At 46.5% G+C, this 26,343-nt stretch overlaps 1 protein-coding gene and 4 gene segments (V, D, J or C); all 5 read left to right on the forward strand.

Moving 5' to 3' along the window:
• The first annotated feature begins 2,383 nt into the window (after positions 1-2,383).
• LOC119048495 (uncharacterized) lies at positions 2,384-5,750 on the forward strand. Its single transcript, XM_037144099.2, has 3 exons — positions 2,384-2,511; positions 2,801-3,250; positions 5,422-5,750. The coding sequence occupies exons 1-3, from the start codon at positions 2,463-2,465 to the stop codon at positions 5,748-5,750; spliced, it is 828 nt and encodes a 275-aa protein (XP_036999994.2). The 5' UTR covers positions 2,384-2,462.
• Positions 5,751-8,988: 3,238 nt separating this feature from the next.
• LOC128626081 (T cell receptor beta variable 20-1-like) lies at positions 8,989-10,372 on the forward strand. The segment is given in 3 exon segments: positions 8,989-9,088; positions 9,398-9,731; positions 10,360-10,372. Coding segments are annotated over 3 exon segments (387 nt in total).
• A 1,049-nt stretch (positions 10,373-11,421) lies between these two features.
• Positions 11,422-13,247, forward strand: LOC119048494 (T cell receptor beta variable 19-like). The segment is given in 3 exon segments: positions 11,422-11,668; positions 11,804-12,122; positions 13,211-13,247. Coding segments are annotated over 3 exon segments (405 nt in total).
• A 4,232-nt stretch (positions 13,248-17,479) lies between these two features.
• LOC128626082 (T cell receptor beta variable 19-like) lies at positions 17,480-19,320 on the forward strand. The segment is given in 3 exon segments: positions 17,480-17,768; positions 17,904-18,222; positions 19,284-19,320. Coding segments are annotated over 3 exon segments (405 nt in total).
• Positions 19,321-24,134: 4,814 nt separating this feature from the next.
• Positions 24,135-24,970, forward strand: LOC119048487 (T cell receptor beta variable 19-like). The segment is given in 3 exon segments: positions 24,135-24,403; positions 24,536-24,895; positions 24,942-24,970. Coding segments are annotated over 3 exon segments (438 nt in total).
• Positions 24,971-26,343: the final 1,373 nt, after the last annotated feature.

Genomic DNA, 26,343 nt, shown 5'->3' on the forward strand with positions numbered 1-26,343 from the left:
CCGAGGTCCAACATGACTGTGATTCTTTGATTCAGCATGGATCTTCATGTTTTCCCACGTGTGTGACCACCAGGGACTGCTGTGGAAGACATGCTGCAGCCATCTGGAATCACTGTCATTGGACATGGGGACAACACCGATCCAGACATCATCTGGTTGGAAGGGACACGATAGGTCATTCCTATACGTTTCAACATTGGCATTGACTTGGAATGTGGTCATGTCAAAGAAAATGGTGCATATTTATTTCTTGCAATCTCCCCAGTGACGCCAGATGGCAGTAAAGGAATGTGTTAGAAAGCCCACCAGCCATGGCATGGTGCTCAGTTGGTGAGAGCTTTGTCCTGATAGGATAGTGTCATGGATTCAATCTCCAGTTAGGTCACATACAAGAAGAATCAACCAATAAATGCCTAAGTAAGTGGAACAACAAATTAGTGTTTATCTCTCTGAAAGAATCAATTTTAAAAATATTTTAAAAAGAAGAAGGAAAGAAAGGAAGAAAAGAAACAGAAAGAAAGAAAGAAAGAAAGAAAGAAAGAAAGAAAGAAAGAAAGAAAGAAAGAAAGAAAGAAAGAAAGAAAAAGGAAAGTCATCCATGTAAGGTAACCAAAGGGTTTGGTTTACCATGGCTGTCCTGGTCCAGGCCTGTGGTCCTGGCATAATTATTAATATCACCCTCTTTTACATATTAAAGGGCCCCATTTTGGACAATACTCTGTCTGACCATTGAAGATTTCAACACACGCTTGCTGCTTGAATCTGTTTGGTACTCATCACAGTGAGAGGGAGGTTTGCTCTGGAACACGCAGTAGTGGACAGGAAAGAGTAAAATTGGGTGGTTAAGGCATCTGTCCTAACCCCTTGGACTGGGTCTGAGCCTGCAGACAGAAGCCTGGTAACATCCAGAAGCTGATGGAACCGTTCACAAGTTGCAGAGTTTCTCTGGGCCCTAATTAACCAGGTCAGCTCCGAGATGATGATGAGACAATTCATCTCCCTGTGGTTGTGTGAACTCCAACCCTGCCCCAGCAGCCTGAGGGTGGGTGGCTCTAACAGCACCCAGGAAACATCCCTGTGGGCAGGGATGCTCAGTGATGGCATTTCCATCAAAAGCATTTGTGAGCAATTTGGAGTATTTCCAGAAGAAATAGCTGTGCTGACTCTGAGCAGCTGCAGTTTGATTGAATTATACATTTGGGGAAGCCTACTGAATTCTCCCCCAAATAATGACAGCCTTTGAGGGAGGCCTTCAGATCCTGCTATTAATAAGACAAAGCCATGAGCCATGATTTGGACCCTAAGGATTAACATGATCTTATTTATTACTCAAAGCCTGGGGGTTCTAGAGGTACGGGCTGCATCTCCTCCAGGCCCCCTGTAAATTCTAACAGGGTGGGACTGTGCCTCATTCTCCTTTGACTCTTCTTTCCATTCTTCCAACAACAGGTGGGCTTTCATGTAATTTTTATTCACCGCCACAGGGTAGGAAAGGAGAACAGAAGAATGGAAGGACGAGAGACCCCTCAAACATCAGTAGCCCATCCATGATTAAAGAGAATAGTTCGAAGAGATGCGAAGAATCAAAGGACATGAGGTGAGAGGGAGGGAGAGTTTGTGGTTTTTCTAATGTTTGTTCTTTGAAATGTGTACTTTTATTAAAAACACAAGTAGAATGACAAGAGATGAGCAAAACAAATTATGAACCATAAAATCAGTTTCCTCAAGATGCTTGAAATGATCAAAGCATCTTGAGACAAAGGAGGGGAGAAGGAAACTGAGTCAGATCATTTCCTGCCTCTAATTTTTCCTTTTTTCCCCTGATCGGCCCACTGATCTCTACATCCCTGTGAACCTACATCTCATACTTGGTCGCTATCTCTGCTCAACAACACCAAATGGAAAGGTAGGATCAACACAAGGGAAATAAACAAATAAATGATAAGAAAATGTTCTAGGAGAGGAGGGAAGTGGGGGGGTGGAAGAATGTAAAGGGGGGAATAAAGAGTGATGGAAGGAGACTTGACTTGGGGTGGTAAACACACAGTAGTACCCTATACAGATGATTTAATATAAATCGTACACCTGAGACCTATATAATTATATTAACCAATGTCACCCCAGTAGATTCAATAAAAAATAAAACATGGAGAGGGATGGGGTGAAAATTAATCTTTCATCAACTAAAGACCAATAACAAAGGTGCTCATCTCCCTCAGCTTTCCCTGCACCACACTATACCAACATACACTGAGCCAGGCTGTTAGTATTGTTCTAAAAAAAAGATGTCTCATTCCAATGACGTACAAGATCACCTGTAGAAACCGCAGAATCCACTGGAGATGGTGATGTCACAGGAAGACCCGCCTCCTGGGAGGCAGCTGTGAGGCCAAGTTCCCAGAGCTGCAGCAAGCCGAGCCTCCTTGCACTGCCCAAGGGATCCCCTCATACCCACCTCTGTCATGGGCCCCACACTCCGCTGCTGGGTGGTCGTCTGGCTCCTGGGGGCAGGTGAGTTCTGGGCTGGTGATCTATCAGCATCATGCAGCTTTGTCTGTGGCTCCATAGCTGTATCTCAAACATGCTCTGGACCTCCATGTGGCCCAAGACTTTCTGAAAGGTACTGACATTTATATAAAACAAAACTGCAATATGGACCAAAAAGCAAAATTCAGGTGAATTTTTAAAGGGACGCAGGAAACTTCAAGGCTATTTGCACTCACCTTGGGTGGCTTCACTGTAAGCTACAGACTTCCGCTGCCGGTAGGACTCTGTCTCACGCCATCTCTTCTCCCCTGAGGTCCCGTGAATGCCAGCGTCACCCAGCACCCCAGACACCTGGTCGTGGGGAGAGGACAGGAGGCAACTCTGAGGTGCGGCCCCGTGACAGGCCACACTTACGTTTACTGGTATCAGCAGCTCCCGGAGGAAGGGCTGAAGTTCATGATTTCCCTGCGGAGAAAACAAATCATGGACGAGTCAGGAATGCCATCAAAACGCTTTTCTGCCAGATTTCCAGAAAAGGGACCCAGCGTCTTCAACATCCAGCTGGCAGAGCCTGGTGACTCCACAGTGTATTTCTGTGCCAGCTCTGTGTCCACACCAATTCAGAGTCCCGTCCTCCCAGAGCACAAACCTCCTCCAGGCCCCGCCCCCACACAGCCACAGCTGGGAGAGGGGGCAGGGTCCCAGCTGGGGAAGGAACCTCCCAGCCCTTGCTCACCAACTCAGACTCTGTCACATGCAAGAGGTGACATAATTTCTGCAATAAAATATTTATTGACTAATACTTCTCCTTTCTTTGCTTCATAGTCTACTTCAAGTCCTCTGTGTGTGCTTTAAATACAGAATTTTATTGAAAAAAGTAAGATAATCAAGCAAATGACATGTTTTTTTCATTTGCCATAGGAGAAAATCTAGTTCCAGAAGTTTGTTTTTTTTCTCACACTCAGGAGAGTGGGGAGCTGGAAAAGTGAGTGAGAGAGAGAGAATATAAACCTATCAATCAGGGTCTGTGTACCTCAGGGGTTGAGCTTTGTGCACCATGCTGTACATCCTTTTATCCCTCTGAAATGATCCTGGTTTTGTGGCCTGGTGCCTGAGCTGCTATATAGCACCCCAGAGATGGAGAAAATGGAGTTGGATAAATCTGTCTGAAATATAGGAGACCTGTCTGGCCCTCAAATTTTGCTCATTAGAAACATATCATCTCAACTTTTTGTTATGTCTTTGAATAATTCTTTAAAACTCATCACTGAACAGATGTTGGGAACCTAGAAAACAGTTTTTCTTCTTCTTTATTCCATGAAACAATTCAGACAATCAAAAGGCTTATACATGCAAAGCATTTCAAGTTCTTAGTACCAAGGACGTCCACCCTCACCAGGACGAGTATAAACCAAGCTACCCTGCTGCCTTTCCTCTCGATTTTCTGAAATTATTGCTCACACTGCAGTCCCTCCTCTCCCTGCCCTGCAGCAACAGGGGGAAGCAGAAAAACTGCCAGGGGACAGAGAGGGCTGAGGAGGGTTGGAGAGACCCCAGGGGAAGAACCCCCCTCTCTGTCTCCTTGGAGTCAGACCTGAGCAGGACTGGAGGGAACGGGTCAAAGTGCACTCCGTTTAAAGGGCCAGGCACCAGACATAAAGAGAAGGACTTCAGAATACTGAGCTTTTGAGGGAGGAAAAAACAGTGGAAATGGAAGGAAGAAGAGTCTTCTGCACCCTGGGTAGTGAAGGGAAAAAAGAAGAAATAGGGGAAATTTTAGAGTCCTGGAAAATGGATGAGAATTATGAAATCATAGGACTCATATCACCCTTCAATCCATAAAAAAAACTTATGCAAGCATTTGGACTTTGCTAGAACAATGGGATTAAGCTGGGTATATTATGAAAGTCATAAAAATGAACAATAGAAGCATAACATCCATCGGATACAGGAAAAATAAAAAACACCTTCCACTGTCTCCCCCCAAAAACAATCAGTGTCAAAAGAAAAATTTAAGTCTACAATGCAAACAAATATGTTCAAGCAAGCATTTGAAGAAAACAAACCAGAGGATCAAATTTATGAACAGAAAAAGCAAAAACAGAGACAGAAAATAAAATTTTTTGATTGAAGTCACGAAAGAAATGAAAGCAAAACACAAACTTATCTAAGAAATGAAGAATACATAATAGATACGCACAGAACACTCAGATGGAAATCTAGTTTGGGCACTGAAGAAAAGAAGAAAAATTTCTAAGAGATTAAAAATGAGAAAACAGAAAACCAGCCAGGGAGAAGGTTCTCATGCCAGGCCCTAGACTAAAATGGGGCCCTGGCATGAATGGAGGATGGATTTGAGCAAAGCTGTACCCATGCAGTGATGGGACTAAAGGTGAATTCTATGTTCTCGGGTGACCCACATGTCTACAGGCTGCTGTCATGAGCAGACCTCACCTTGACTAGGAAGGGCACAGCCAACAGGCCAATCACAGTGAGTCTCTGCTGGGTGCCAGCCACTCAAGCCAGAGGGAGGCACAAGGGGATGGGGTGCAAGTAATCCAGGTCTCCTCTGCTCTGTCTCCTCATCTGCAAAATTAGGGAGCCTGATTGATTACCTCCAGGGCCTCTTTCCACTGTCTTTCTAGCCTTCTGGCACATTCTGCACACACACAGAGGGGATCCCCAGAGCTAAGTCTCTTGCCTCATTTGTCTTCCTGCAAGTGCCTTTAGCAAAAGAGGATCCCCTTCCCACTCTGAGTGGCCAGGTGCTCTGCTGCATGGCCCTTTGTGTTCTGAGAACAGATGAGTCCTAAGTTCAGGGAGCAAATTCCTGTTCAGAAGGTGCCACATTCCATGTCTAACTAAGCTTTTTACCATAACAGCAGTAGGGCCACTGTCTTGGGCTGTGTTTCCAGAACCTTCTTTCTTCCATAGGCACAGTGGGTGGTGGAATCACTCAGACCCCAAAATACCTGTTCAGAGAGGAAGGTCAAGATGTGACCCTGCAGTGTGAACAGGACTTTGGTCATGACAACATGTACTGGTACCGACAGGACCCAGGGCAGGGGCTGAGGCTGATCTACATCTCCCGAGGTGAGACTGATGTTGCTAAGGGAGACCTGGCTGAAGGCTACCAGGCCTCTCGGGAGGAGAAGGCGACCTTTCCTCTCACCATGCCATCGACCCGGAAGGACCAGACAGCTCTGTACCTCTGTGCCAGCAGCTTAGACACAGGAGCAGAGCTACCTCCTGTCTGCACATAAACGGGTCCCTAGCCCTCCTTGCTCACCAGGTGGCAGGGCTTTTTGGTGGATACTTGCCCACTTTCTTTCACCTCAGCCAACCACCCAAAGCAGCTGCTGCTGTAACCATGCTGTGTAGAATGGTTACAGTGCTTCAGCCATCCACTCCTTGTTCATCTATCTATATAAGCGAGAGAAACAGAGAGACAGAGAGATAGAGAGGTTGATTTTACAAATCAACTCTTTTTTTCCACTTTGCCAAACACTGGAAAACTGAAATGACCAGAAAATGATTTCTTTCTTCAGAAAAATTACAAAGCCCAATGGAGAGAAAAACACAGAGAAAACAAATACTATAACCACATGTCATGCAATGTGCCCTTCAATTGAGGTGTCAGCCAGGACAGAAAGTAGCACATCAATTCTGTCCGGTGACACCAGGAAGGGTTCCAAAGAGGAGGCAACCTGTGAGATGAAACTCAAATGAGGTGTAGCTTTCACCAGATGGACAAGCCTGGGCAGAGTGATACAGGCCTTGGGAGCTAATACAAGACAGAGTGATGGTATCACATTGGGATAAATGAGATAACCACCATCCCCAGGACATGGTGATAGGGAAAACTGGAAGGATGAGCGAAGGGAAGTTATTGATTACAATTGAGTTTCGGGTTCCCGTGGCTCTTCCTTGGGTATCTGCATAGATACCTACTAGAATCCTTTAAATGTACAGTTGGAACTTAAAAGATCAGACTCAGACTCCAGGGAAATATTTGCAGGACTAATCAGCAGAGGGGTGGTCAGTATTATTTTGCAAATATGCTTCATTTTCTCAGTGTATTTTCTCCTTTTCTCTTCTGCCACACGTATGTCAAATGAAAAGACAGACAGTGCTAATTCTTGGAACTCTATTGGTTTATGTGTTTTTGTTTCACCACATAATTCTGTATCTAGAAATGAGTGGCAGGCAATAGTATTCTGACTAACCTTCCCATATATTTTTATACTGTATTGGATATATTTTTAAAGCCTTTATGGAAGTGTTTATGGACCCAGTCTCATTTGTGTAGCCTTGTGTTTCCTCAGAACCAGCAATTTCTGGAAACATGTAGGAAATCCCTGACTATAACATACAAACTTTGTTCCATGAATTTTATCTTGATTTCTTTCTGAATTTATGTCAGCTTTGGCTTTCTTCTCCCACACATTCTGGGCAAGGTGGATGCACACGGACACTGCTGTACTGAGCTACCGAGGTGGGAAAGAGTCAGTGGTCCTGAGTAGGATTTGCATTTGGCAGTGTGGTCTGATGGGCACTCCAAGTCATCATGGCCACCAATGTTCTCTAACATTTGTTAACAAACAAGGGGACACACCAACCAAAATATATGTAGTGTGATGGATTTAATCACTTTACACTGTTTCTTCCAGTCATGTTTGCAGACTGGTCTGGATCAGTGGTTTCCGGAGCCAGCTGCTGGGTCAGGGACTTCTGTGGCAGTGGGGACACAGCCCCAAAGCTCCCTGCTCCCCTTGTACAGGTCATACTCCAGAGGTGATGGGCTTGGGGGAGGCTGTCTGCCCAATGGCAGAAGGAGATTAAGCAGAAGACAGTAAGAGACAGTCTTATCTTTCTTTGTCCTTTTGGGCATAAGGAGCAGGGGCCTAGAGTCCCTCATGTCAGTAAAGAAATCTACAAAACAGAGCATGTGGGCTTTTCTTGATGTTAAAATTTTCGCTGTAAAACTCATAATGTGCACTCAAGATTTGTAAGGTCTCTTATTTGTATTTGAACTGTTTGCTTTTTTCTGATGCTGAAAAGAACTCTTTCTCTGTGAAGTTTCCTAATTGCCCCCATTCCAGTGATCAAGGGATTTGTAGGTTGTGAAACTCAAGAACTTTAACACATCACTAAATGTTTCCAGAACAAGTTTGGAGAAGCCTTCACAAATAACATTAACCAGGAAGAACATTTTATAGAAAAATATAATCAGAAACGTATAATATCTCTTAAGTACAAGAAATGTAATTTCTAAATTTAAACTAATACTCAAAGTAATTAGTAGTAAATAAGGCAAATCAGAAAGCCGACTTGTGACCTGGGTACTAACTGAGGCAATGTCCCAGAATTCCAAAGAAACAGAAAAGGATGTGAGAGGCAGGTGTCATCCCAGCAGCTGTGTTCACGGTGACCTCACACTGGAACACACTCCAATGCCCATCAACGATGCAGTAGATCACTACTGTCATATGTATGCAACAGGATACAAGAGAGCAAAAGTATAAACATCACTTGCACAACCATGGGAGGGTGAATCTCATAAACACGCTGTTGAACGAGAGAAGCCAACACGCTGTAGGAGGTGAGACAAGTGTGAGCTGTCTCACAGGCAGAAGTGGCTTTAGAGCTGAGTGCAGGGCCCAGCCCCCAATGACCAATGCTGTGGCTGCCCAGCCCTTTGGTTCTTGTTGTGACTCCTAGACTCCCTCAGGAACACCATCAGGACACTTTGAAAAGACACGAGCTCATTACACAGCACACCTGAGGTCACAGAGCAAGGCTGCAGGTGGAGAGAGCTGCAGGGCCTGGGGTTCTGCTTTTAGGGGGAGACAGTGGCGTCCTAGTGTTTCCTGGGCTCTCTTGTTGAATTTAAAGCATAAAACCATGAATTTAAAGGCAGGAGAAGGAAAACTAAGGGACTCAAAGTGGTCAGTCACTGAAATGAACCCAAGGGCCCTAGAACCCAGGAGCCTGGGGCAGGGGACCTAGAACAGAGAGCCTCCTACCTGGGTCTCTATCTGGTCCCTGTGCCTGGCCTGGCCCTGTTATCCCACACAGCCATCTTTGAAGTGGATGCCTCAGCAGTCAAAGTATAACGTAAGTATTTCCACCACAAAAAAACAAAAACAAAAACTGTCCTAACAGGAGTTACTGTGAGGCTGTGGCACAAAAGATGTGACTGTGATCCATTCACTACACAAGCATATAGTCCCTTCCTTATGTCAGTCTAAAAATGTAGTTTAAGTCCCTTCAATGGTCTGGGTCTAGGTCTATCATCTATAAACAGGAGTAGAATCAGGACCTTCCAAGGCCCCTTAAGCAGTGTGCATATCATTCTCTGGGAGGGAGGAAAAGCAATGGGCCTGCCTCATTGGGACAGATCACCACCAGGGGGCAGAAGAGAGCATCATCCTTGGGATTCAGTACCAGCTACCCTCCCCCCAGTCCCACCCTTTAATCTGTTCTGAGTGTGGAGAAAGGAAGAATGAAGAGCTGGTCACACCTCTCTTGAGACATTGGGTGTGAGGCCAACACCTGAAGATGCTGCTGCTACTGCTGCTTCCGTTGCTTCTGGGACCCAGTACGAGCTTGATTATCTGAGTGGCTTGGGCGAGTGTGTGTGCCTGTTGGCATTTTGATGGGGTGGCCTGAGCTGGTGGGGTTTTGTGCTGATCCTAAGAAGGGAGGTCAAGTGAGAGGTCACCAGTCAGGGCAGATGGGGGCTTCTGATCCCAGGGAGTCTGACAGGAAGATTTCACCAACAAACAGGACTCTGGGGGCTGGAGGAAAAGGGGAGGGGATACAGGGTGAGGGCCTGCATTTCCTGCCTGTGGTCAGCTGGGACTGATTCTGCTGGCCTCCTTCATGGCTCTGACCTCTGTCCCTGCAGGCTCTGGACTCAGTGCTCACGTCTCTCAAAGTCCAAGCAGGGTCATCTGTGCAAGCGGGATCCCCGTGACAATCGAGTGCCATGCAGTGGACATTCAGGCCTCAACTATATTTTGGTATCAGCAGTTCCCGAATCAGGGCCTCGTACTGATGGTGACTTCCAACATGGGCTCACCTGCCACACACGAACAAGGTTTCTCCAAGGACAACTTTCCCATCAGCCACCCAAACCTGACTTTCTCAGCTCTGACGGTGGCCAGTGCACGCCCTGAACACAGCGGCCTCTACTTCTGTGCTGCCAGTGACACAGCGCTGGGCAGAGATCAGAGGCCCAGGCAAGAACCTCTGCCCCTCTTCCCAGCACCCAGCCTGGGGAGCCCTGGGGAAGGGGATGTTGGGGGAGGGGAACCACAGCTGCTCTGATGGAGCCATCTGTGTGTGGAGAGAGGGGGAGAGAGAGGGAATGGAAATTTATAAACCATGTTCTGTTATGTGTGTCAGAGGTTGTGTCTTGTATGCCAGGCTGTGCATCCTCTTACGCTTCTGGAATAATCCTGGTTTTGTGGCCTGGTTCCTCAGGTGCCATATGACACCCCAGAAATGGAGAAAACAGGGTTGGATAAACCTGTGTGAAGTAGAGGAGACATGTCTGGCCCCCAAATTCTGCTCATTAAAAACATATCATCTCAACAATTTTTTTTATCTCTTTGAATAATTTTTTACATTTCATCCCTGAACAGATGTTGGGGATGTAGAAAACAGTGTTTCTTCCCATTGTTTTGATGAAACTATTTCAGGAAATTAAAAGGCAGGCACTGGCAAAAACATTTCAATCGCCTAGTACCAAGGACGTCCCCCCTTCACCAGCACAGGTATAAACCACACTTCTCTGTCCTGTTTCCTGCCTCTTCATTTTCTGAAATAGTTGCACACACTGTAGTCCCTCCCCTCCCTGTTCTGCAGGAGACGTCAATGAAGAAAAACTGCCAGGAACAGAGGGGGCTGAGGAGCTTTGGAGAAGCCCCGGGAGAAGAGCCCCAGCCCCCTGCCTGTCTCCCCTAGAGTCAGACCTGAGCAGGACTGGAGGGAGAGGGTCAAAGTGCACCCCATTTAAAGGGCCAGACAGAAGATTTAAAGAGATGGTCCTCTAAATACTGAGCTTCTGGTGAGGAAGACTGGGCAGGGGAGCAGAACTATAAAAAGATAGGAAGAAAGGTCCTCTGGCTACTGTGGAGGGAAGGAGAAAAAGAAGAAATAGAAGAAATTTTAGAGTCCTGGAAAATAGATGACAATTATGAAATAAGAGAACTTATACCACCTTCCCCACATAAAAAAACTTACAGAAGTGTTTTGACTTTGCTAGAACAATGGGATTGAGCTGTGAATATTGGAAATATTATGAAAATGAATAATAGGAATATAGATTCCATAGGATAGAGGGGAAAAATCACCTACAACTGCCTCCCCCCAAAACATCATGTGTCAAATTAAAACTTAAGTCTACACTTCAAACATATATATTCAAGTAAGCAGTTGAAGATAACCATCCTAAACCAGAGCTCAGAAATTATTAATAGAAATGGCAAAAAGACAGGAAGAAAAAAAAGATTTTTTATAGAACTCAGGAAAGAAATGGAAGCAAAAGTCAAATGTACCTAAGAAATGAAGAATTCATTTAGATACGCATAGAACACTCAGATGGAAATCTAGTTCAGGCACTGAAAAAAACAGGAAAATTTCTATGAGATAATGGCAAATAAAAACCAGCCAGGGAGAAGGTTCTGGAATAAAACAGGGTCCTGGGGTGAATGCAGGATGGATTTCAGCAGAGTGGTATCCATGCAGTGATGGGACTAAAGATGAATTCTACGTTCTTGTGTGACCCGCATCTCTCCAGGCTGCTGTCATGAGCAGACCTCACCTTAACTAGGAAGGGCACAGCCAACAGGCCAATCACAGTGAGACTCTGCTGGGTGTCAGCCACTCAGGCCAGAGGGAGGCACAAGGGAATGGGGTGCAAGTAATCCAGGTCTCCTCTGCTCTGTCTCCTCAACTGCAAAATTAGGGAGCCTAAATTGATTACCTCCAGGGCCTCTTTCCACTGTCTTTCTAGCCTTCTGGCACATTCTGCACACACACAGAGGGGATCCCCAGAGCTAAGTCTTTTTCCTCATTTGTCTTCCTGCAAGTGCCTATAGCTACAAGGGGACCCCCTTTCCCACTATGGGCAGCCAGGTACTTTGCTGCATGGCCCTTTGTGTTCTGGGGGCAGGTGAGTCCTGGGTTCAGGGAGCAAATTCCTGTCCTGAGGGTGACATGCTCCATGTCTAACTAATCTTTTTCCCATAACAGCAGCAGAGGCACTCTCCTGGGCTGTGCATCCAGAACCTTCCTCTTTCTTCCATAGGCACAGTGGGTGGTGGAATCACTCAGACCCCAAAATACCTGTCCAGAGAGGAAGGTCGAGCTGTGACCCTGCAGTGTGAACAGGACTTAGGCCATGACAACATGTACTGGTACCGACAGGACCCAGGGCAGGGGCTGAGGCTGATCTACATCTCTCGAGGTGAGACCGATGTTGCTAAGGGAGACCTGGCTGAAGGCTACCAGGCCTCTCGGGAGGAGAAGGCGACCTTTCCTCTCACCATGCCATCGACCCGGAAGGACCAGACAGCTCTGTACCTCTGTGCCAGCAGCTTAGACACAGTGGAGCACAGCCACCTCCTGTCTGCACATAAACTGGTCCCCAGCCCTGCGTGCCCACCAGGTGGCAGGGTTTTGTTTCACTCAGTACCCGGCCTTGCCCACTTTCTTCCACCTCAGCCAACCACCCACAGCAGCTGCAGCCATCACCATGCCCTGTGCAATGAAATGTTATTTCAGACATCCACTCCCTATCTCTCTTTGTCTACCTGTATGTGAGGGAAGAGAGAGAGAGAAAGAGGTTAATTTTACAAATCAACTTTTTTCTCTACTTTACCAAACACTGGAAAAGAGAAGTGAACTGAAAATGATTCTTTCCTTCAGGAAAAGAACAAAGCCTAGTGGGAAGGAAATGTGGAGAAGAAGAATATTGTAACCACATGTCATGTAATGTGCCCTTCAATCAGAGGTGTCAGCCAGGACAGGAAGTAGCATGTCAATTCTGTCTGGTGACACCAGAGAGTGCTTAAAAGACCAAGCAACCTGTGAGATGAAACCCAAATGAGGAGTAGGTTTCACCAGATGGACAAGCCTGGGCAGAGCGATACAGGCCTTGGGAGCTATGGAAGGACAGAATGATGATGGTATCACATTGGGATAAAGGTGATCACCACCACCCCTGGGCATGACCACAGGGGAAAACTGGAAGAACTCATGGAGGGACAGTTTTGAACACAACTGAGTTTCTCCTTCTAGTGACTCCTCCTTGGGTATCTGCATAGAATACCTACCAGACTCCTTTAAATGTACACTCAGGACTTGGAAGACAGAGTCAGGCTCCAGGGAAATATTTGCAGGACTACTCAGCAGAGAGGTGATCAGTATTACTTTCGCAATACTCTTCATGTTCTCTGTGTATTTTCTTCATTTCTCTTCTGCCACATGCATATTGAATGAAAAGGCAGGTGGTATTACTTCTTGGAACTGCATTTGTTTGCCTGTTTTTGTTTGATCACATAATTCTGTGTCTATAAATGAATGGCAGGCAATAGTATTCAGACTGACCCTCCCACTTCACAGAACTAAAAATACTGGATTGGATGTATTTTTAAATGTTCTCGTGAGTATTTACAGGCCCTACTCTGCTCAGTGCAAACTTCTGTTTCCTCAGGATCAGCAATTTCTGGAAGAATGTACGAAATCCCTGACTATAACATACAAGCATTGTTCCACTCATTTATCTTGATTTCTCCCTGAATTTATGTCAGCTTCGGCTTTCTTCTCCCCCACGTTCTGTGCCAGTTGGACGCACACAGATACTGCTGTTCTGAGCTACCGAGGTGGGAAAGAGACAGTGGCCCTGAGTAGGATTTGCACTTGGCAGTGTGGTCTGATGCCACTCCAAACCATCACGGCTCCCAGTGGTTTGTAACAATTGTTAAGAAACAAGGGGACACACCAACATGTTGAGAGTGTGATGGATCTAAATCGCTTACTTTGTTGTCCTGGCCACGTTGAAAGACACATCCAGATGAGTGGTTTCCGCACCCAGTGCTGTGTCTGGGACTCCTGCATGGCAGTGGGGACACAGCCCCAAAGCTCCCTGTTCCCTATGTGTGGGGCGTACTCCAGAGGTGATGGGCTGTGGCAAGCTGTCTGTCCAAAGAGAGAAAAAAATTAAGCAGAAGACAGTAGGAGACAGACAGTCTTGTTTTCTTGGGCATAGCTAGAAGGGGTCCAGAGCCCCTCTTGTCACTAAAAACATCTACACAAGAAAGCCCATGACCTTACTGGATTTTAAATATCCACTGGAAAACTCTTACATGTGAACTTCAAATTTGTGTAGCCTATTATACGCACTTTAACCGTTTGCTTTTCCCTGAGACTGAAAACAACTCTAGCTGTTTGGGGAACTTTCTCGAAGCCTCATCCCATGCACAAGCTGTAACAGAGCTGTCACAGGAAATGAAGTCACAAGGTTGAAATACCACTAAAGGTTCCAAGAACAAGTTTAAAAAAACTGTCATATCTATTATTAACTAGGACAAAAAAAGGTATAGAAAAATGTAATCAAAGAAGGATAATATTTCTTAGGTACACAAAGCATAATTTCTGAATTTAAATTAATACTGGAAGTAATTAGTAGTAAATAAGGCAACTCAGAAAGCCGACTTGTGACCTGGGTACTAACTGAGGCAATGTCCCAGAATTCCAAGGAAACAGAAAAGGACGTGAGAGGCAGGTGTCATCCCAGCAGCTGAGTTCACGGTGACCTCACACTGGAAAACACTCCAATGCCCATCAACAATGCAGTAAATCACTATTGTCATATGTATGCAACAGGATACAAGAGAGCAAAAGTGTAAACATCACTTGCACAACCATGGGAGGGTAAATCTCATAAACATGCTGTTGAAGGAGAGAAGCCAACACGCTGTAGGAGGTGAGACAAGTGTGAGCTGTCTCACAGGCGGGAGTGGGTTTAGAGCTGAGTGCAGGGCCCAGCCCCCAATGACCAATGCTGTGGCTGCCCAGCCCTTTGGTTCTTGTTGTGACTCCTAGACTCCCTCAGGAACACCATCAGGACACTTTGAAAAGACACGAGCTCATTACACAGCACACCTGAGGTCACAGAGCAAGGCTGCAGGTGGAGAGAGCTGCAGGGCCTGGGGTTCTGCTTTTAGGGGGAGACAGTGAGGGCCTAGTATTTCCTGGACTCACTCTTTGTTGTTGAATTTAAAGCATAAAACCATGAATTTAAAGGTGGGAGAAAAAAAAACTAAGGGACTCAAAGTGGTCAGTTACTGAAATGATCCCAAGAGCCCTAGAACCCAGGAGCCTGGGGCAGGGGGCCCGAAACAGAGAGCCTGCTGCCTGGGTCTCTATCTGGTCCCCATGCCTGGCCTGGCCCTGTTATCCCACACAGCCGTCTTTGAAGTGCACACCTCAATAATCAGAGTATGACTCAGGAACTTGCACTGCAAAAACAAAAACAAAAACTGCCTGGAGTCAATACCACTTACTCTGAGGCCACTATGACACAGAACAAGGGACCATAATGCCATTTACTACACAAACATACACTCCTTTCCTCACGTAAATCTAAAAAACTCCTTTAAGTCCATTTGAAACCAGAAAAGCTGACCTTCATGCTGCCTGTCACATAGTGAACCCAGTAAGCACTGACAGGGACTCAATCTTCCTGGGTGCTTCATTCAGAAGGCTGGTGATTTGAGAAGACAGCAGATTCATACCCTTATGGACCATCTTATGTTTCCTTCCAAGTCAGCTTTTCCACAAAAGAAAAGAAGATGAGGGGAGGGGTTTTGAAATTCAGGAAAAAGTGGATTAAGAACTGCAGCATTCCAAGTCTGGGCCAGAGGGCAGTCCTTGGTCTCTCCCTGGAACACAAAGGCTCGGGTGTCTCCAGCTGCGCCCCAGGTAGCAATCCTTACCTGTGCCCTGGGAGGTCACTGTCTCTCCTGGGAGTGGTGAGGCCTCCATACTTGCAGTTGCTGAAACAATAGCTTTAACATGTGCATTACCTATGAGGCTTATTAACTATTTACCTTTAAACTAAAAATCTTACAACTCTTGAGTTCCCTATCACATTCAATATTCTAAGTCTCAGTGCATCATCTATAAATTAGGAGTGGAATTAGAATATTCCCAAGGCCCCTTCCCCCAGTGTGTGTTTGGTTCTCCAAGATGAGACAAAGAGCAATGAGTCCTGCCTCATTGGCACAGATCCCCACCAGGGGGCAGAAGACAGCACCCAGACGATTCTGGAAACACCCTCCCCTCTTAAGCTGTCCTAGGGGAGGAGAGAGGAAGAATGAAGAGCTGGTCACAACTCTCTGGGGACCTGTGTGGTGTGAGGCCATCACCAGAACATGCTGCTGCTTCTGCTGCTTCTGGGGCCCAGTACGAACCTGATTATCTGAGTGGCTTGGGCAAGTGTGTGTGCCTGTTGGCATTTTGATGGGGTGGCCAGAGCTAGTGGGGTTTTGTGCTGATCCTAAGAAGAGAGGTCAAGTGAGAGGTCACCAGTCAGGGCAGATGGGGGCTTCTGATCCCAGGGCCTCTGACAGGAAGATTCCACCAACAAACAGGACTCTGGGGGCTGGAGGAAAAGGGGAGGGGGAGGGGGTGAGGCCTTGAGTTTCCTGCCTGTGGTCAGCTGGGACTGGTCCTACTGGCCTCCTTCATGGCTCTGACCTCTGTCCCTGCAGGCTCTGGGCTCAGTGCTCGCGTCTCTCAGAGTCCAAGCAGGGTCGTCTGTGCAAGTGGAACCCAGGTGACGATCGAATGCCATGCAGTGGACATTCAGGCCTTAACTGTGTTCTGGTATCAGCAGTTCCCAAATCAGGGCCTCGTACTGATGGTGACTTCCAACATAGGCTCACCTGCCACACACGAACAAGGTTTCTCCAAGGACAGCTTTCCCATCAGCCACCCAAACCAGACTTTCTCAGCTCTGACGGTGGCCAGTGCACGCCCTGAACACAGCGGCCTCTACTTCTGTGCTGCCAGTGACACAGCGCTGGGCAGAGATCAGAGGCCCAGGCAAGAACCTCTGCCCCTCTTCCCAGCACCCAGCCCTGGGAACCCTGGGGAAGGGCTGTTGATGGGGGAAAACCACAGCTCCTCTGATGGAGCCATCTGTGTGTGGAGAGAGGGGAGAGAAATAGAGAAGAGAGAGATGGAATATAAACCTATAAACCAAGGTCTGTGTTACTCAAACTCTGTGCTTTATATACACAAAAAGTGGCAAACTCACAACCCACCTCTTCCCCATAAAAACAAAACTTACTGAGGCATTTCCACTTGGCTAGAAAATTGGAAAATGATCCCATTAAACTGTGTATATTGTAGGCATCCAAACAGTATGCAAATGAACAAAAGGAACATAAAATCCATAGGATGGAGGAAGAACACACCTTCCAGTGTCTAAACCTCAAACAAATATATTCAAGCAAACAGTTGAAGATAACCACCCTAAACAAGAAGTTGAAAATTATGAATACAAAGGGCAAAAGCAGGGAGAGAAAAAATGTTTCTTTGATGGAACTCAGGATACAAATGAAACAAAAGACACACTTATCTAAGAAATGAAGACTATATTAAAAGAAACCCACGGAACACTCAGATGGAAATCTAGTTCAGGCACTGAAGAAAAGGAAGGAAACATCTCAGAGACTAAAAATGGCAACAGGAAAACCAGCCAGGGAAAAGGTTCTGGAATAAAACAGGGTCCTGGGGTGAATGCAGGATGGATTTCAGCAGCGTGGTATCCATGCAGTGATGGGACTAAAGATGAATTCTACGTTCTTGTGTGACCCACAAGTCTCCAGGCTGCTGTCATGAGCAGACCTCACCTTGACTAGGAAGGGCACAGCCAACAGGCCAATCACAGTGAGACTCTGCTGGGTGCCAGCCACTCAAGCCAGAGGGAGGCACAAGGGGATGGGGTGCAAGTAATCCAGGTCTCCTCTGCTCTGTCTCCTCATCTGCAAAATTAGGGAGCCTGAACTGATTACCTCCAGGGTCTCTTCCCACTGTCTTTCTAGCCTTCTGGCACATTCTACACACACACAGAGGGGGTCCCCAGAGCTAAGTCTCTTGCCTCATTTGTCTTCCTGCAAGTGCCTATAGCTACAAGGGGACACCCTTTCCCACTATGGGCAGCCAGGTACTTTGCTGCATGGCCCTTTGTGTTCTGGGAGCAGGTGAGTCTTGCGTTCAAGGAGCAAATTCCTGTCCTGAGGGTGACATGCTCCATGTCTAACTAATCTTTTTCCCATAACAGCAGCAGAGGCACTCTCCTGGGCTGTGCATCCAGAACCTTCCTCTTTCTTCCATAGGCACAGTGGGTGGTGGAATCACTCAGACCCCAAAATACCTGTCCAGAGAGGAAGGTCAAGCTGTGACCCTGCAGTGTGAACAGGACTTAGGCCATAATTCCATGTACTGGTACCGACAGGACCCAGGACAGGGGCTGAGGCTGATCTACATCTCTCGAGTAGAAAAGAATGTTGAGAAGGGAGACCTGGCTGAAGGCTACCAGGCCTCTCGGGAGGAGAAGGCGACCTTTCCTCTCACCATGCCATCGACCCGGAAGGACCAGACAGCTCTGTACCTCTGTGCCAGCAGCTTAGACACAGTGGAGCACAGCCACCTCCTGTCTGCACATAAACGGGTCCCCAGCCCTGCGTGCCCACCAGGTGGCAGGGCTTTATTTCACTCAGTACCCAGCCTTGCCCCTTTTCTTCCACCTCGGCCAACCACCCACAGCAGCTAGGCTGCCACCATGCCGTGTGGAATGGAGTATCATTTCTGATTTCCATTCCTTATCTACCTATTTATGTATCTATCTTATGGCGGGTGGGTAGAAAAAGAGAAGTTGATTTTACATATCAACTCTTCTTTTCTACTTTACCAAACACTGAAAAGCAGAAAAGGATGGAAAATGGTTTGTTCTTTCAGGAAAATAACAAACCCAGTGGGGAGAAAAACACGGAAAAGACAAATACTAGAACCACATGTCATGTAATGTGCCCTTCAATCAGAAATGTCAGCCTGGCCAATTCTGTCAGTGAGACCAAGAAGGGCTTCAAAGAGAAAACAACCTGTGAGAGGAAACTCGAATGAGGACTAGGTCTCACCAGATAGACAAGCCTGGGCAGAGTGGTACAGGCCTTGGGAGCTAATACAAGACAGAGTGATGGTATCACATTGGGATAAATGAGATAACCACCATCCCCAGAACATGGTGATAGGGAAAACTGGAAGGATGAGTGAAGGGAAGTTATTGATCACAATTAACTTTCAGGTTCTAGTGGCTCTTCCTTGGGTATCTGCATAGATACCTACTAGAATCCTGTAAATGTACAGTTGGCACTTAGAGGACAGACTCAGACTCCAGGGAAATATTTTTAGGACTAATCAGCAGAGAAGTGGGCAGGATTATTTTGCAAATAGTCTTCATGTTCTCAGTGTATTTTCTCCTTTTCTCTTCTGCCACAAGTATGTTGAATTAAAAGGCAGGCGGTGTTAATTCTATTTGTTCACGTATTTTAGTTTGATCACATAATTCTGTATCTAGAAATGAATGGCAGGCAATAGTATTCAGACTGACCGTACCAGTACATACAACTGAACATACTGGAGTGGGTATATTTTAAAGTCTTCGTGGAAGTGTTTATGGATCCCAGTCTGTTCTGTGTGGCCTTGTGTTTCCCCAGGATCAGCAAGTTCAGAAAGAATGTACGAAATCCCTGACCATAACATACAAACTTTGTTCCATGCATTTTAATTTGATTTCTTCCTGAATTTATGTCAGCTTTGGCTTTCTTCTCCACCACGTTCTGTGCCAATTAGACTCTCGTGGACACTGCTGTACTGAGCTACTGAGGAGGGAAAGAGACATCGGCCCTGAGTAGATTTGCTCTTGGCAGTGTGGTCTGATGGGCACTCCAAGTCATCACGGCCACCAATGTTCTCTAACATTTGTTAACAAGGGAACAAATGACAACACTGGGAGTGTGATGGATCTAAACCACTTTATATTATCTCTTCTGGTCATGTTTGCAGACACGTTCAGATCAGTGGTTTCCAGAACCCACTGCTGGGTCAGGGACTTCTGTGGCAGTGGGGACATAGCCCCAAAGCTCCCTGCTCCCCATGTACAGGTCATACTCCAGAGGTGATGGGCTGGAACAAGGCTGTGTGTCCAATGGGAGAGGGAGATTAAGCAGAAGACACTAAGTAAGAGACAGACAGTCTTGTTTTTCTTTGTCCCCTGGGGCATAAGGAACAGTGGTCCAGAATCCCTCTTGTCAGTAACAAAATCTACAAAACAGAGCATGTGGACCGTACTTGATGTTCAAATTTTCAAGTAAAATTTGTACTGTGCAATCAAGATTTATAAGGTCTCTTATTTGTATTTGAACCATTTGCTTCTTTCTGATGCTGAAAAGAACTCTTTCTCTGTGAAGTTTCCTCATAGATTCCATTCCCATGACCAAGAGAGGTGTCAGAAATGAAATTCAATAACATTAAGATATCACTAAATGTTTCCAGAACAAGTTTGGAGAAGCCATCACATCTAATATTAAGCACGAAGAACAATTTATGGAAAAATATAATCAAAAAAAGGATAATATTTCTTAGGTACACAAAGCATAATTTCTGAATTTCAATTAATACTGGAAGTAATTAGTAGTAAATAAGGCAACTCAGAAAGCCGACTTGTGACCAGGGTACTAACTGAGGCAATGTACCAGAATTCCAAGGAAACAGAAAAGGACGTGAGAGGCAGGTGTCATCCCAGCAGCTGAGTTCATGGTGACCTCACACTGGAAAACACTCCAGTGCCCATCAACAATGCAGTAAATCACTATTGTCATATGTATGCAACAGGATACAAGAGAGAAAAAGTGTAAACATCACTTGCACAACCATGGGAGGGTGAATCTCATAAACATGCTGTTGAACTAGAGAAGCTGACACGCTGTAGGAGGTGAGACAAGTGTGAGCTGTCTCACAGGCAGGAGTGGGTTTAGAGCTGAGTGCAGGGCCCAGCCCCCAGTGACCAATGCTGTGGCTGCCCAGCCCTTTGGTTCTTGTTGTGACTCCTAGACTCCCTCAGGAACACCATCAGGACACTTTGAAAAGACACGAGCTCATTACACAGCACACCTGAGGTCACAGAGCAAGGCTGCAGGTGGAGAGAGCTGCAGGGCCTGGGGTTCTGCTTTTAGGGGGAGACAGTGAAGGTCTAGTGTTTCCTGGGCTCTCTTGTTGAATTTAAAACATAAAACCATGAATTTAAAGGCAGGAGAAGGAAAACTAAGGGACTCAAAGTGGTCAGTCACTGAAATGAACCCAAGGGCCCTAGAACCCAGGAGCCTGGGGCAGGGGGCCTGGAACAGAGAGCCTCCTACCTGGGTCTCTATCTGGTCCCTGTGCCTGGCCTGGCCCTGTTATCCCACACAGCCATATTTGAAGTGGATGCCTCAGCAGTCAAAGTATAACGTAGGTATTTCCACCACAAAAAAACAAAAACAAAAACTGTCCTAACAGGAGTTACTGTGAGGCTGTGGCACAGAAGATGTGACTGTGATCCATTTACTCACTACACAAGCATATAGTCCCCTCCTTATGTGAGTCTAAAAATGTAGTTTAAGTCCCTTCAGTGCTCTGGGTCTAGGTCTATCATCTATAAACAGGAATAGAATCAGGACCTTCCAAGGCCCCTTTAGCAGTGTGCATATCATTCTCTGGGAGGGAGGAAAAACAATGGGCCTGCCTTATTGGGACAGGTCACCACCAGGGGGCAGAAGAGAGCATCATCCTTGGGAATGAGTACCAGCTACCCTCCCCCCAGTCCCACCCTTTAATCTGTTCTGAGTGTGGAGAAAGGAAGAATGAAGAGCTGATCACAACTGTCTTGAGACCTTGGGTGTGAGGCCAACACCTGAAGATGCTGCTGCTCCTGCTGCTTCTGCTGCTTCTGGGGCCCAGTATGAACCTGATTATCTGAGTGGCTTGGGCGAGTGTGTGTGCCTGTTGGCCTGATGATGGGGTGGCCTGAGCTGGTGGGGTTTAGTGCTGATCCTAAGAAGAGAGGTCAAGTGAGAGGTCACCAGTCAGGGCAGATGAAGGGTTCTGATCGCAAGGCCTCTGACAGGAAGATTTCACCAACAAACAGGACTCTGAGGGCTGGAGGAAAAGGGGAGGGGGTAGGGGGTGAGGGCCTGAGTTTCCTGCCTGTGGTCAGCTGGGACTGGTCCTGCTGGCCTCCTTCATGGCTCTGACCTCTGTCCCTGCAGGCTCTGGGCTCAGTGCTCGCGTCTCTCAGAGTCCAAGCAGGGTCGTCTGTGCAAGTGGGATCCAGGTGACAATCGAGTGCCATGCAGTGGACATTCAGGCCTCAACTATGTTTTGGTATCAGCAGTTCCCGAATCAGGGCCTCGTACTGATGGTGACTTCCAACATGGGCTTGCCTGCCACACACGAACCAAGTTTCTCCAAGGACAGCTTTCCCGTCAGCCACCCAAACCAGACTTTCTCAGCTCTGACGGTGGCCAGTGCACGCCCTGAACACAGTGGCCTCTACTTCTGTGCTGCCAGTGACACAGCGCTGGGCAGAGATCAGAGGCCCAGGCAAGAACCTCTGCCCCTCTTCCCAGCACCCAGCCCTGGGAACCCTGGGGAAGGGGTGTTGGGGGAGGGGAACCACAGCTTTTCTGAGGAAGCCATCTGTGTGTGGAGAGAGGGGAGAGAGGGGAGAGAAAGAGAGGAGAGAGAGAGAGAGAATAGAAACATGCCAATCGAGGTCTGTGTTACTCAGAGGTATGCTTTGTATGTGAGGCTGTGCATTCTCTTATTGTTCTGGAACAATCCTGGTTTTGTGGCCTGGCGCCTGATTTGCTATAGGACACCCCAGAAACAGCAAAAATGGGGTTGGATCAACCTGTGTGAAGTAGAGGAGACATGTCTGGCCCCCAAACCTTGCCCATTAGAAACATTTCATCTCAACTTCTTCTGGGGGTTACAAATTTTATTTTATACGTTTTAAAGATTTTATATGTTCATTTTTAGAGAGAGGGGAAGAGAATGAGAATGAGAGAATTGTCAATGTGTGGTTGCCTTTTGCGTGCCCTGTACTAGGAATCTGGCCCACAATCCAGGCACATGCACTGACTGGGAATCGAACTGGCGACCCTTTAGTTCATGGCACACATTCGGTCCACTGACTACAGGAGCTAGGGCTTCATCTCAAATTGTTGTTACCTCTTTAAATAATTCCTTAAACCTCATCACTGAACAGATGCTGGGAACATAGAAAACAGTATTCCTTCTCCTTTGCTTTGATGAAACTATTTGGGAAAATTCAAAGGCAGATGCGTGCAAAAGCGTTTCAAGTACCTAGTGCCGAGGACGTCCACAAACTCCAGGATGGGTACAAACCATGCCACTCTGCCATAATTCCTGCCTCTTGATTTTCTGAAATATTTGCACACATTGGGGTCCTTCCTCTCTCTGACCTGCAGCAGGAGGTCAATGAAAAACAACTGCCTGCAAACAAAGAGGGCTGAGCAGGGTTGGAGAGACCTCAGGGAATGAGCCCTGCCCCTCAGTGTCCCCGCTGAGTCATCCCTAAGCAGGACTGGAGGGAGAGGGTCAAAGTGCACTCCATTTAAAGGGCCAGACATGAGATTTAAAGTGATGGTCCTCTGAATACTGAGCTTCTGAGGGAGAAAAGAAATGTCAAAAGGGAAGGAAGAAGGGTCCTCTGGACACTGGGTCATGAAGGAAAAACAGGAGAAATAGGGGAAATATTATTCCTAGAAAATAGATGAGAAGAATGAAATCACAGGACTCATATCACCCTCCACCCCATTACAAAAAAGTTATGGAAGGGTTTGGACTCTGCTAGAACTATGGAATTAAGCTGGGTATATTGTCACTATTACGAAAAAGAACAATAGGAGCATAATACCCATAGCATAGACAACACACAAGAAACCTTCCATTGTCTCCCCTCAAAAAACAGTCATGCGTCAAAAGTAAAACTTAAGTCTACACTTCAAACAAATATATTCAAGTAAGCAGTTGAAGATAACCACCCTAAACCAGAGTTCAAACATTATTAATAGAAATGACAAAAAGGGAGAGGAACAAAAAAATTTTTGGTAACATTCAGGAAAGAAATGAAATCAAAAGTGAAACATACCTAAGAAACAAAGACAATATAAAAGATACACATGGAACAGTCAGATGGGAGTTTAGTGCAGGCACTGAAGAAAAGGAGGAAAACATCTCAGGAACTAAAAATGGCAACAGGAACACCAGCCAGGGAGAAGGTTCTGGAATAAAACAGGGTCCTGGGGTGAATTCAGGATGGATTTCAGCAGAGTGGTATCCATGCAGTGATGGGGCTAATGATGAATTCTACGTTCTTGTGTGACCCACATGTCTACAGGCTGCTGTCATGAGCAGACCTCACCTTGACTAGGAAGGGCACAGCCAACAGGCCAATCACAGTGAGACTCTGCTGGGTGCCAGCCACTCAGGTCACAGGGAGGCACAAGGGGATGGGGTGCAAGTAATCCAGGTCTCCTCTGCTCTGTCTCCTCATCTGCAAAATTAGGGATCCTGAACTGATTACCTCCAGGGCCTCTTCCCACTGTCTTTCTAGCCTTCTGGCACATTCTGCACACACACAGAGGGGATCCCCAGAGCTAAGTCTCTTGCCTCATTTGTCTTCCTGCAAGTGCCTATAGCTACAAGGGGACCCCCTTTCCCACTATGGGCAGCCAGGTACTCTGCTGCATGGCCCTTTGTGTTCTGGGAGCAGGTGAGTTCTGGGTTCAGGGAGCAAATTCCTGTCCTGAGGGTGACAAGCCCCATGTCTAACTAAGCTTTTTACCGTAACAGCAGTAGGGCCACCATCTTGGGCTGTGTTTCCAGAACCTTCTTTCTTCCATAGGCACAGTGGGTGGTGGAATCACTCAGACCCCAAAATACCTGTCCAGAAAGGAAGGTCAAGCTGTGACCCTGCAGTGTGAACAGGACTTAGGCCATGACAGCATGTACTGGTACCGACAGGACCCAGGACAGGGGCTGAGGCTGATCTACTTCTCCAGAATAGAAAAGAATGTTGAGAAGGGAGACCTGGCTGAAGGCTACCAGGCCTCTCGGGAGGAGAAGGCAACCTTTCCTCTCACCATGCCATCGACCCGGAAGGACCAGACAGCTCTGTACCTCTGTGCTAGCAGCTTAGACACAGTGGAGCACAGCTACCTCCTGTCTGCACATAAACAGGTCCCCAGTCTTGTGTGCCCACCAGGTGGCAGGGCTTTTTGGTGGATTTTGCCCACTTTCTTTCACCTCAGCCAACCCCCCAAAGCAGCTGCTGCTGTAACTATGTCATGTAGAATGGTACAGAGCTTCAGCCATCCACTCCCTATCTCTCTATTTATCTATCTATCTCTATGAGAGAGACAGAGAAGTTGACTTTACAAATCAACTCTTTTTTCCACTTTACCAAACAATGGGAAGCAGAAGGGAACTGAAAATTATTCCTTCTTTCAGAAAAATAACAAAGCCCAGTGGGGAGAAAAACACAGAGAAGACAAATACTAGAACCACATGTTATGCAATGCCCCCTTCAATCAGAAGTGTCAACAAGGACAGGAAGTAGCATGTCAATTCTGTCTGATGACACCAGGAAGGGCTTCAAAGACAAGGCAACCTGTGGAATGAGGAGTAGGTTTCACCAGATGGACAAGCCTGGGCAGAGTGATACAGGCCTTGGGAGCTATGGAAGGACAGAATGATGGTATCACATTGGGATAAATGAGATAACCACCATTCCCAGAACATGGTGATAGGGGAAACTAGAAGAATGAGCAAAGGGAAGTTATTGATCACAATTGAGTTTTGGGTTCTAGTGGCTCCTCCTTGGGTATCTGCATAGATACCTACTAGAATCCTGTAAATGTACAGTTGGCACTTAGAGGACAGACTCAGACCCCAGGGAAATATTTGCCAGACTAATCAGCAGAGAAGTAGGCAGGATTACTTTGCAAATAGTCTTCATGTTCTCAGTGTATTTTCTCCTTTTCTCTTCTGCCACAAGTATGTTGAATTAAAAGGCAGGCAGTGTTAATTCTATTTGTTTATGTATTTTTGTTTGATCACATAATTCTGTGTCTAGAAATGAATGGCAGGCAATAGTATTCAGACTGACCATACCAGTACATACAACTGAACATACTGGAGTGGGTATATTTTAAAGTCTTCGTGGAAGTGTTTATGGATCCCAGTCTGCTCTGTGTGGCCTTGTGTTTCCCCAGGATCAGCAAGTTCAGAAAGAATGTACAAAATCCCTGACCATAACATACAAACTTTGTTCCATGCATTTTAATTTGATTTCTTCCTGAATTTATGTCAGCTTTGGCTTTCTTCTCCACCACGTTCTGGGCCAATTAGACTCTCGTGGACACTGCTGTACTGAGCTACTGAGGTGGGAAAGAGTCAGTGGTCTTGAGTAGGATTTGCACTTGGCAGTGTGGTCTGATGGGCACTCCAAGTCATCACGGCCACCAATGCTCTCTAACATTTGTTAACAAGGGAACAAATGACAACACTGGGAGTGTGATGGATCTAAACCACTTTATATTATCTCTTCTGGTCATGTTTGCAGACACGTTCAGATCAGTGGTTTCCAGAACCCACTGCTGGGTCAGGGACTTCTGTGGCAGTGGGGACACAGCCCCAAAGCTCCCTGCTCCC

Source organism: Artibeus jamaicensis, unplaced genomic scaffold, assembly GCF_021234435.1.
Source record: "Artibeus jamaicensis isolate MK-2021 breed Jamaican fruit bat unplaced genomic scaffold, CSHL_Jam_final scaffold_2172, whole genome shotgun sequence".
Classification (NCBI taxonomy): Eukaryota; Metazoa; Chordata; class Mammalia; order Chiroptera; family Phyllostomidae; genus Artibeus; species Artibeus jamaicensis.

Bases quoted from the DNA above. Each gene is read 5' to 3' on its own strand.
- LOC119048495 (XM_037144099.2), top strand. From the start codon at position 2,463: ATGGGCCCCACACTCCGCTGCTGGGTGGTCGTCTGGCTCCTGGGGGCA. The intron at 2,512-2,800 runs GTGAGTTCTGGG...TTCTCCCCTGAG, and splicing joins CGTCTGGCTCCTGGGGGCAG to GTCCCGTGAATGCCAGCGTC. The intron at 3,251-5,421 runs GTGACATAATTT...TTTCTTCCATAG, and splicing joins GACTCTGTCACATGCAAGAG to GCACAGTGGGTGGTGGAATC.